Raw genomic sequence first — 12,567 nt, 5'->3', positions numbered from 1 at the left:
TTAGCAGCAATGCAGTAGAAACGAAACCTGACACTGCAGAAGTTCTCAGAGTTCTTATTTTTGGTCTGTAAGAAGCCAAAACCTCACAGGATGGCTGTTAAAAGTTTGATGAATCAGGCTGCGCAAGTCTGCTTACAACCCACAGCACATACACCGTTTTTGGTCAAAGTAACACGATCTTTCTAAGACTCTCTAATCATATATTCCAATAACATTACATAATCCCAAGCTGTGCCGTCATTACATCCAGTTCGTTGGAAAGAGTTTCCTCTGTTTGATCTCCAGTATTAGATTTCAGTGATGTTTCCCTCCCCTACCCTCCCCCAGAAAGGTTCAGCTACCAAATGCATGTGAATCTGACACCAATAAAGCTTTCTCACAAGAATAACGCGCTGGCGTTGAGCAGGGGTGCTTTCTGCCAGACTGCCATCTGAAACATAGACATTACGGCTGGGAAAGCCACAAATGTATGTTGCGTTAAGTGATGGTGTTTTATTTTTAACCATGGAGTGCACGCTGCATGCTGGTCCCTGCCAAATCTACATGTTCTGACATGGGCACACGAGAGATCCTGCATCCTGTTTTCCAATGACTAACAAAGAGCGCTCGGGAGATTTGCCCCTGTCCTGTAAGACCATAACCACATCCTCACTTCAGAGACGCTCCAGGATTTATTGCATGTGGGACAATAAATCACGTTTACTGTTAATGTTTACAAGTTGACGCGTGAAAATTCAAAAGTCTTGCTAGCACATGGTGTGGGGTTGTTAAGTAACAGCAGCAGCAGCAGCAGCAGCAGAGCTTCAGCTAGATGGAAGAAAGATGTGGAGGTAATTCGATGGAGCTGTGTAAATAAATCATCCTCTTCTGTCTAGTTGTTGGAGTCAAAGCCAAAGAGTCATGGCGGGAGATCATTTGCCACGGATTATTCATGCAATGAAGCCATACAAAAGAATAAGATATAATAGGATCCATATCTCTAATGCAGTGCCTTGCGAAAGTATGCATACCCTTTGAACTTTTCAACATTTTGACACGCCACGCCTTCAAAGCTGCCTGTAATTGAGAAGTGGAAGCGAAATAATTCATGGTTTTTAACCCCACAAGTCAGTGCTTTGTAGGACAACATTTTGTTGCAGTTCTGACTGTAAATCTTCTGGGTGATTTGTCTTCTACTAAAGTTCATACGCTGTCACTTAGACTGGTTGGAAATGTCTACATGTATCAATGTTCAAGTTTTGCCTAAATATAGGTCTGGACTTTGACTGGGCCATTGTAAAACATGAATATGCTTTAATCTAAACCAAAAGTCTGCAACCTGAGACAAGAAGTGGTCCTTTGGACTTTCCAAAATAGCTAAAAATGATATAGAAAGTTTTTAAATATAGATACAAAACAAATGCAGGCCTTTCTTTTGTTTTCATGGAACAATCGCATTGAAATTCCACAACAAATTGACACCAAATTTACTTTTAGATCTATTTTCTTGTCATTATGTTGGCAACTATATACTTTTATTCATTTATATATTTTCTGTTGTATATTTTCTCCATTTTGTTATAGCTCTCTGGTTGTCTGTTTAGGTTTTTTTTTGTCTTGCTGAAATATAAATTCATTTCTTAATCTCAAGTCTTTTGTACTGAACTCTTGTTAAATCATGTTATGATTTAGTCATGTTAAGACATAACATGATTCTGCCACTTCCATATCTCACCTTGGGGAAACATACAAGTGGCCAGATTTATGCTAAATAACTAATATTTTCAGTCTTCCTCGTCTCTTGAGCTGTAATTTCAGGTGGGCAGTCACGTCTTGGAACGTTTACAGCTGTGACATGCTCTTTCCATTTTTAGATGATGGATTTAGGAAAGCTCTGTTAGACGTTCAAAGCTTGGGATTTTGTTTGATAACCTCGCCTGCTTTAATCTTCTCCACAACTTTATCCTTGACCTGACTGCTGTGCTCCCTGGCTTGTGATGTGGTTTGTTCACTAATGTTCTCAAATAAACCTCTGAGGCCTTCATAGAGCAAAATATTTATAGTAAGATTAAGTTACACACAGGTGGAATCTATTAGCTAACTAGGTGACTTGTAAAGGAAATTGGTCAGATGTGAGGAATAAGAATAAACGTCTCATCTAACCCACTTTTCAGACTTATATATGGAAAAATAATCGTTAATCATGTGCAAATTCAAAAACTCTATTCATAAATATGCATAATAACATAAAACATTGGGGCTAAAGCACATTGAGTTTATTTTGGGATCGTTGTTGACTCGCATGTGATATAATCCAGATAATCATTGATTTTCCTTCTTTACACTTTTGGCCTGAGAGACACCAGCCAGTGACAAGGAAGCCTAAAATCAGGGTGATTAATTCAATTCCACAACCAATAATTGTCTAAACTAAGAGTTACAACATGCAACTCTGTGTTTGGTGCTTCCAAGCATGGTGCTACTCACATTTTCAAGGCGTTTGAGATTAAGGCCCTTCCAGAATCATTCATATTTGCCTGCTTTTTCCACTCAGTCACAAGTTTGAATGTATTTGTGTTCGTTGTCCTGTTGGAAAATCCGTTTTTGTTGAAGTTTCAAACTTAGAGCCGTTAATTTTATGTGAATTTGGTCAGTTTGTCTCCTCACTTGTTGAATGCTCTGTAGCAATGTCACCAAAATAGACCCACAGCATGATTTTAACACCACCACCACCGTGCTTCACGGTTAACACGGTGTTATTACTGAACATTGTAACCGATGTGTCTTCTATTAGAGGGCAACAGTGTGGTGTTAGCAGAACAAAATCCCAAACAGATTTAAAACTGATTTACAGAAATGGCCTACCCAGTTTCTGACTTCAAGCCCATTGACAACACAAAAAATAAAAAATAAAAATAAGGGTCCACCTAAGTTAAATGAGCTTCATCATTTCTTGTACAAAGACTGGTCAAATTTCCAGACAGAAATGATGATAGAAGCTTGTTGATGCTTACAAAAATCTGCATCAGTGACATCCAAATTGATGATGAGTGCATATGATCTTCTGGCTATTGTTGTTATTGTGACGTAATCCAACCCTTTGGTAATCTGTATTTAAAAGGTCTGTGTTTGGTGCTGTTTTACTTTTTGAAGCCAGATGGGAAAAGCAATGAATTGGAGGAAGGAGTGTTAATTTGGCCAGTGTCAGCTTCAGTTTAGTGTAATTGGTTTGCGAGGTCAGTCAGTTCACCCAGATGCAAACTCTTTGGTGCTTGCGTGGTCGAAACATCATCTTTTTGTTTGTACACATATGATACTACTTCCCTCAGATACTGCACACAACAAGTAGACTGTTGTATTGAATGTTTGGTGCTTTCTGTTATTTATTCATTTCGTATAAACATGAAAGCAGGAAACACATGTTCCAACAGCGTTTCCATGTCTCTGTTTTCAGCTCGCCGAAGTAATGAAAAAATTTAATTAAGGTTTGTTTTGCATTTAATTTAACGCAACTTTCACTGGAACTGTTGCGAAATAATTACCAAACTCCACAACGTTGCCACTGGCACCGTACAAATGCTTCAAATGCATTCGGAAAAATCTGTATTTCAATGATAAAGGAAGGTATTTATTTCCTCACATGAGGGGAGGAGGGTGTTGGCGTTCAGATCCCCTGGTGGGATCTTGTACGAAGTTGCATCCTGTGGGTACTCTGACCCAAGACTCACCCCATCAAGGCTCTGACCCTGCACTCGCTGAGGAATGTGACCTCAATGAAGGTTGTCTTGTGTTGGAGAGATTTTAGATCGTTAAGCTTCTGCTGCTGCTGTCCATCAAACCGTGTGAGACACTGCTTTCTTGTTTGCTAACTGAAGATGACAGTAGTTTGTGGAGCCGGTTACTTGGTGGAGGACGGTGGGTGGTTTTTGTCTGTGGGTTCAGCAGAGCATCACCCAGTGTCTGGCAAAAACACCTGTATGCACGGACATCTGTGTAATTAGATGTAGATGCATCTCAATACATTTTTGAAATGTTTATTTATTTAATTTAATCGTTTAAAAGAAATACTTATATGGATTAATTACACATAGAACAATGTATTTTTTTGTGTAAATTTTGAAAATCAAAAGGGATTTTCTGAGGAATTTGTTCTAGTCAATGTGACTTAAACATAAGATCTGAAATTAGTCCACCATATTTTTACCTTCCACTCAACTTTCCATTAATATGCTTTGGGTTAAATGTGAGTTCTTTTACTTAACATTTTGGTGTGAAAAAAAAAGTCTTTTTTTGTTCTTTTGTAATCTAATTTCTGGAGGAAATTAACTCAGGGTTAAGCAATACGTATACAAGTTTTCACTCAGTTTGTAAGGAAAGTATGTTTCCCTTTTTTATATAATTGCTTTAATATCAACTTTTTAAATATATTCTGTTGTCAATATACACATTAGTGTCTTTAGATTTAAAGGATTGTGATTTAGTTAGATTAACTTGGTATGTTTGATGTGCTAGGCTGAATATTTTTTAGATAAATTCTTTGTGAAATTCAAGGTAAAAATGACTCTCTGGCTAATCAGTTTGACATTTCCTGTAAAAAGTAAAATACAGGAACATTGTCTTCCAGCCTTTTCTTTTTGGAATGCGTCTCCCATCCACATCGTTTCCTCTCAAGGCTTTTTTTTTTATATAATCTTCAGCTTTCGTCAAGTCGTCTGCCTTCTAACAGTATGATGTAATGCATGGAAATGACAAAAGGGAGCCTTGTACAGTCACAGTCTCAACTTATTCATGAAATATTTCTTCTGATTTAACATTCACACTCCCTCCCCTTTTCAGCAGAGCTGCGTGTCCAAACAATTTGTTAAAATGTATGTTTTAATGACAAACCTATGAATTTCCTAATTCTGTTTGCCTTCAAAGCCAATCGGAAGCACAGAAAGCTGAGTAATAATTGTAATAGTAGAAATAAAGCCAGAGCAGAAAGACATCTTCCCATTGTCTTAACAAGAAAGGAGTCGGGGATGACATTGTTGCACATCCAGAAATTCTTCTTCATGTCTGCATTGTGACAGCTGCACTGCATTTTGCTGTCTTATGAAGCTTAATCTCTTTATTCTGCTGCTTTTTCTGAGAATGTGCATAACAGACAATAACGGAGCCATTGTCTGTGACAGGTATCTGCGTGAAATGTGGGAAGGGAGTGTACGGGGCCAGCCAGGCATGCCAGGCCATGGGGAACCTCTACCACACCAACTGCTTCACCTGCTGCTCATGTGGTGAGTAACACCTGTATCATAGCTAAACTTTCTTGTGATTATTTTATTGACGCTTTAATGGACTTTAAAACTACACCGTTTGCAAATAAATGAAGAAAATATGCACCTGTAGTTGGTAAGAGCTACTGAATCCAAAAGGTTCAGATTCAGTATGCGTCATACAAACTTCTGGCCAATCAGACAACACTTTGCACAGAGCTCCGTCGAAATAGTTCGAGTTCGGCAGGCGGATAACGCTCTGCGAACAAAATGAAAAGCAATTTCCGAGAGACGATTTTGGAACTTCAGATGAAGCATGTCAACCAAAAGAGACAAAAACAACTTTTTATTTCATCTTTTTAAAATGTCAAAAATACTGACACGAGTACAATGACATCAATATTGATCATCATAAGTTTTGGTGTCGGTTAATTTTTGATTCATCGCCGAGATTTACTACAGGATATAAAATATTATGTATCACCATGATATATGAAACGCTTTACAAATATGCACCACAGAAGCCACAGAAAAAGTGGCTCCACAAAGGTATTTAGGAAATTTATTTGAAATAAGACTGCAGACTAGAAATTGATATTTAACTTGTTTATATCAGGTTTTTTTTTATTTTTTTTTTTACAAAATTAAGGAATATTCATAGCAAATTGTAATCAAATAATAAAAACAGTATTTCTTTCCAGAGGGTGAGCAATCTACAGTGTCTTGTAGAAAAAGAAGTGGCTGACTTTGTATTCAAGCCACTGCAGAGGCTTTCTGTTGTCACTGCTTTTGAACATCAAGTTTGGCATTTTTGATCCTATTGACAGTGAGAGAGACACGGGGCTCTCAGATGTGACGTTGGATTGGATTCACTTCTCTGCGACTGTTTGAAAGGAAGCACAAATAACAATTTTTTATTGCATAAAATCTAGGAATTTCGTCTTTTATACTATGTATTATTACATCCTATAATGAATCCAGAGAAATCTTTTACTGCTTTCATGCATGCAAAATAAAGTTAAAGATGAGCCATTAGGCTTTTTATAAGGGCAAAGTTAAAAATTTAGCAAAATAAGCAGCATTTTTGTTTCCTCTAAGCAAATTTCAAGGTAAAGTCTCAGTAGAGGTTAAGCAACTCTATTGTTTACTTTTGTCCTGATAGAACGTGCGTGTCTATTAACCTGATGGTGAATATTAATACTAACAGCATTTACAGGTGGTGAGCCATATTTATCACCTTTCCAGGTGTTTTAAACTTTATTTTGTAAACTAAATGACTTTTAAATATAAGAGGTGTGTTCTCTTGTCTTTTCCACTTTGAAGAGCACTGTATCACATCATATTTGTACTCCAGAGGAAAAAGGTGGAGAAAATAATTACTAATTAATAATTTCTGCACAAACACATTAACTTAAATAACTAACTGCATGGCCTCGAGTAAATGTGGATGGCAGTGTAATTTGTTCAGCCTCTAAGGATGAACAACAGCAATAAGTTTTATTTCTAGTACAGTCATCCCTTTAATAACTTTTTTCTTTCCTACTTCAGCAACAAAACCCTAAATCACATTTCACACTCGTGCTTTCTTCCAACCTAGATGCGTGAAGATGTTTGGGGCGTTATGAAATGTAAAACACTGAAAAGCAGAAGTGTTGAGTAACTGATCTTCTATATATATCGCCAGAAAGGGGAAGTTGGCAAAATGCAGCAGAAAAAACAGCAACCCCTTCCACTTTTTTTTTTTAAATAAAACATAATGCCGCTTGTGTTGCTTTATTAATAAATCATAAGCTGGTTTCACAGTTTACATCAAAACTATCTTATGCCTAAGAAATGTAATGGAGCGATGAAATAAATTGTTTCGTTATTTTTCTCTTTCTCCACAAAGTACAGTAAGGGTTGTGTTTGTGCATCGTTTCTTTTTTTTTTTGGACGCCCCTGTCACCCAACTCTGGACCACCTCTCCTGTTTCCCGTGGAAACAAGAGGAAGATGGTTAAAGCGAGCCTTTCAGCTTGGATCCATTCTTATGTGCAGCATGTATACTGATCCTTCACCTCGACCCCTTGGGCTCTGGAAGAACTGCTATAATTTACATGTAACCAAAGCCACATAGTTTCCGATTTATTGTGTGTCGAATGAAAGAGGGGCCAGATGCCGAGTGTCTAGTTGCTGAGGTTGCGAGGTATTCTGTGGAAAACAAGCCTCGGGTCCGGTTGGAAGCTGTTTTAATCGGCCTTATGATACTTTTACAGTTTGCTTCGAGGTCATCTTTCAACGATTGAACAAAGAAATCGTGACATTAGGTCTTTGAACCCGATCTAGACTGAAAGTGTTAACTGTGTTAGACGTATCTGGATTTAGACACAAAACAGAGACCTGAGAGGTTTATCAGAGGAATCATTTCCACGATTCATCAGCAGGTCATTTTCGGGGATCCAAGTCGCTTAGCAGGCTAACCCACCTCTCAGGATAGTTTATTGGTAACGTAAACGACATAATCTATCAGTTGACCTCTTGTAAATGGCAATGTTTTCTTTTTACGCAGTGTTTTGCAGGCCTCTGAGAAGTTTAGTTTCAAAGTGCCTGCAGTTGTCATAACACACTCCAGTGATTTATGAGGAGCTGCGTTCTCATGTCTTCAGTTAGTTTTTTGGTTTCTTTTTTTTTTTTTTTTTTTGTGCAGAAGTCCTCTTGGAGTCTGGAACTCCACAGTGAGGCCGAGTTTGCTGAGACATTGCTCTCTGGTAGCCTTGGGCTTTGTTTAACCATGCATAATTGAGCCCTCCTCTTGGCTTACTCCCATGGTTGCACCCTTTTTTCATGAGATGGCCAAGAATGCAACCCTCCCCACCACCACTTCAGCCAGCCAGCCAGCCAGCCATCCCTGGAGGACCTCAATCACACACACACACACCCACACACACACCTACACACACACACACACACACACACGCACACACACACACACACGCAGAGTCACAAAGTGTACCAGGCCTGCTTATCAGAGAGGGCAGGCCTGCTATGGACTCACTTTAAACGACACACGCAAGCCAGAATGATTGTGTGCTTGCTCTGCCACACGTACAAAAGAGGAAGTTGTTTTGGGTCTGTTGAACACTGATTTCTGTCTTTCAGGCATCACAGTAAATATGTTGCTTGGGGCCGGTCATTTTGTCTTGGAGTTGCACACTTTTATCTGAAGTCCCAGAGCGATAGTTTACCTTTTTTAGAAGTGGGGTTGTGTGAATAGTTACGTGTAGTCAGTACAAGGATTCTAATAGTTTATTATTATTGTTATTGTTATTATTATTATTATTATTAGTAGTAGTAGTAGTAGTAGAAGTAGTAGTATTATTAGTATTATATTTTAGTTTTATTTGACTTGTTGTTTGTCTAATTCAGTTAGTTTTAATTCATTTTTTGAGTGTGTTTGCTAGTTTTGATCAGTTATAAGTTAAATATTGTTTAGTTTTTCTTAGGCATAGTGCTAGCTTTAGTTTTTAGCTTCAGAATGGTCAGAGTATTGTATTGTGATTATATATACATCGATTGCCCAACAGAAGATACAATTTTCAAAAAATGTATTCAATTTAGTGTAATCTAACATAAGTGTCACCACCAGGAGTATGGAGGACCGTAATTTGACGTAAACTGCTTGTGTGGGGAAAAAAATCATTTCACTTCAGTTCATTCATTGAAATAGATTCATAACCACAAAAACAAAAGATGTCACAGTTGTAATTTCAGTATGTTTTAAGTAGTTTTATAAATTCACAATATAGTACCATTTAGTTTTAAATTTTCCCCATTAATTACGATTTTATTTATTTCAGTTAACAAAAATGCTTTCTCAATTTCGTTTCATTATTTTGTTTTAGTTAATTAAAACAACCTTGGTCAGCACCTTACCTGCTTCATCAAAGCAATTCAGTTTAGAAAATCTAAATTTCTACTGGAAAAATTGAGCTAGAAGAAGGAAGAGTGTGGTACAAAGACATGATGTGGAGGAAGTCTGGGTTGTCAGGGAAGTTTGAGAGTCACAAAAGTATTTACACCTCTTGAACTTTTCCACATCTTCATAAGAAGATGAAATCTTTTAGTGGCGCACGACAAATCGGAACACAGAAACATGTGGCATCACATGCAAAATGTCAAATTTAGCAGCAGTTCACACCAACCCCTTCTGTGAAGTGTTGAAACATGGTGGTGGCAGCATCATACTGCGGAGTTGTTTTTGTTTTCTGCATCTGCTCAGAGCTGATAGGAAGATGGATGGAGCGAAAGGATTTGTAGAAAGAAATTCTGTTAGAAGTTGCAAAAGACATAAAACTTGACCAGGATGATGACACACACGTTGCTCACTCGCTCCACTTCTCCTCGTTAGCCAGTTAGCATCACCTGGACAGCTCACAGTTACTCATTTCTGTGTCAGAGTGAGGAGGACTCGGGTGTCGAACTGTAACTTTCACCAGTCCGATTAAATCTGAGAAGTGGAAGATTGATTTGTTTTAAAACTCATCCAGCATGTTTACATCCTGAAGCAATGAATTACTCTCAGTTACAGTTTTAAATACATAAATGCTGTTCGAAAAAGTCTGTCGCTTGCTGGAAACGGGTAGACGTTCTCATTAGCAGAGCGAACGGTCGGTGAGCTGTGGCTAACGAGCCGGGAGAAATGGTGTGTTTTTGACACCCTCTTTGTAACCTTTATGCTTTGTTTGGGCTTGTGGGTAAAATAATAACCTGAAGACTGGGAGGTGTGAGAAATGCCATGTACAGGAGCAAAGACTTGTAATACAAACAATGTTTGCTCCATCTAGTTTAAGCCAAAGTGGTAAATTTAAATAAATCGTTTATATCTTTTAGATCTTTAGTCTCATTTACATCTTTTTTTTTAGTCTGAAGTCGATTCGGTTCGATAAGGTATGCAAAATCAATTTTAAATATGTTTTGTAGAAGCAGCAGACCAGATCAGTTGAAAATAGGTAAACTAGAGCCTTTGGTAAAATATTGACTTCAAAGCAAAAAAAAAAAAAAAAAATCTGTTTTCAAACCCCAAATGCAGAGAGGTGGAAAGTGAAGACGCTCTCATTAATCCTCTCCTCCACGGCCCCTTTGGTGCATTAGAAAAACCAACAACTGGAACTTCCTCTGCTAAATTTGGAGTTTGTATGACATTAACAACGCTCATATGCATTTTGTAGTTGTCAAATTTAAATCCCATATGCTCAAAAGGAGTCACAGCAGCTAGTAATCAGTGTTGAAAAAAGCTTATTCACTTCTGTAACTCAAATCATCTAACACATTCTAATGGCACAAAAGCTGATGTTTTGTAAGCCTCTATTTGTGTTAATTATTAGGATTTTCACCTTACAGCTGCTGAAAACTTCACTTTTGATATCAGAATACTGTATTTTGTCGGCTCCCCTCCATTCCACTGCGTTCGGAAAGTGTTGTGAATTTGGAGAGTACCATTATCACAAAGAAGATGAATCCATGTTTTCAGGGGATTTTTTTTTTGTTTTTACACCAAATCTGAGCCTAAAACATCTAAATGTCACAGCTAAAACTGAAGACTCATTGGATCAGGTTTTACAAATCTGTTACCGCCCAATTTTGGTGAGGCTATGTGAACTGGAACCTCAGTTAGGGGTGGGCAACACAGAGTTGGAACTTTATTGAGATATTTTGTGGTACTTTTGTGATAATGATGAACATTATTTCTTTTTAAAAAAGTATTTGCAAACACTGTTCTTTAAAAGCAGGCATCTTCAGGATGCCACTTATTTAAAGAAGTGTGATTTATATCACTAAGCTGCATGCAGAAATTGCATTTAATCATATTTTCAAATGTACTGATATTTATTGATGCACTTATGGAACTGACAATGGAGGAAATATTTTTTAAAAACTTTGTTTTTTGATAATACTGTCAGTTTTGTTTCTTACTTAACATCATTAATTGAAATTTAACAAGGCAACAATAAATCAAAATTCTTATCATGATAAGAGGTTTCTCACGATAAATGATAAACGATACGGTAAATGCCCAACCCTAATCTCAGTTTCCTGTTTCTAGCTGTCTGAAGACGCGTTGAGCTTCTGTCATCTTGAACCAGTCTGCCCATTTTCCTCTGGCCTCTAATAAACAGGCTGACAAGTCTAAATTAGTAGGCCAGTGTGCAAGCTGCCCAGATTGTGTAAAAAAACCCCCAAAGAAATACCATTGGCTGAAAACTGGTGGTTAAAAAAGGAATGTGTCTAGCTGCAATAAACAGTGGAGGGATGTCACAGATAGTCTTATCCTTGTCCAGTGTTATGTGCCTGATATTTTTGCAAATGATTTCAGTAATGAAATAAATTGTTCAAACTGATTTTAACAGTTGCTTTTGTTAAAGTTGCAACTCCAACATCGCCTAACATTGTGAAACATTCCAGCAGTGGTTGCTAAATCGAGGCACAGTGAGGAACAACAAGCCGATACAAAATGCTGGCTGGAGGTATTTGGTGCCGTTCGGCTTGTGAACGCACTGCAGAAATACAAAATGTTTCCAAGTATTTTTGGTCCAGTTTCTAGTGCAAATATATTAGTACGCTTAAAATAAGACAAAACTAACTTACTAGTAACTTTTCAAAAAGAAACAGGAGCTTGTGTTAAGTCGGTAATTCCTTAATATTGATGTGAAACAATCTGCCAGTGGAAAAAGACATTTTAACTTATAATATTTGAAAAATGCCTTGTTCCACTGGCAGATCATTTAACTAATAACTAGTACATTTTCACCAATATTAAGAAATTACTGACTTAAATCAAGCTCCTATTTCTTGCTGAAAAGTTCTTGTATGTTAGCTGTATCGTATTTAAAGTGTACTAAAATTATGGCACTAGAAACTAAACCAAATAATCTAGATTTGTGCTTTTGCAGTGTGCAAAATCTGTGAAGAAAATGGACCTAAAAGCATTACTTCCTCAGTTGAGATATGGAGCAACCAGAAAGACTGCACTATCATAAATATGTTGATGTAAAGCTTTTAGATAAATGAAAACATTTGTTAGATTTTTTTCATATGCGTCAAGTGACTGGAGCTGTGTCAGTGTGAATGCAGGCTGCCATACACTGCATCTGAATGCTCAGAGCCTCTTAACATATTTTCTTGCTCATCAACGTGATTTCACAGTCAGAGGTATGATTGCACGTTTTCAGCCGTTAACTGCACAGTCGCTGCATCCACAACTTTCAGATTTTTCAGTTAATAAAATAGAAAATATAGCCTTTCTCAAGAACAAAACTACCCTGCAACAAATTCCTCCTCAGAGGAAAAACATCCAT

General features: G+C 37.5%; 1 protein-coding gene across 1 annotated transcript in view; it reads left to right on the top strand.

The window, feature by feature from the left end:
- The window catches only part of wtip (WT1 interacting protein), a 28,498-nt gene that overhangs the window by 4,878 nt on the left and 11,053 nt on the right, over positions 1-12,567 (top strand). Inside the window, exon 2 of the mRNA XM_015002846.2 lies at positions 5,154-5,255. Coding sequence (XP_014858332.2) covers positions 5,154-5,255 — 102 coding nt within the window. The remainder of the gene's footprint in view (positions 1-5,153; positions 5,256-12,567) is intronic.

The sequence above is a fragment of the Poecilia mexicana genome, unplaced genomic scaffold (assembly GCF_051168715.1).
Source record: "Poecilia mexicana isolate PSO_F unplaced genomic scaffold, ASM5116871v1 scaffold_3, whole genome shotgun sequence".
NCBI lineage: Eukaryota > Metazoa > Chordata > Actinopteri > Cyprinodontiformes > Poeciliidae > Poecilia > Poecilia mexicana.
The sequence above is the reverse complement of the archived record's forward strand: the minus strand, read 5'-3'. Positions and strand labels throughout refer to the sequence as shown.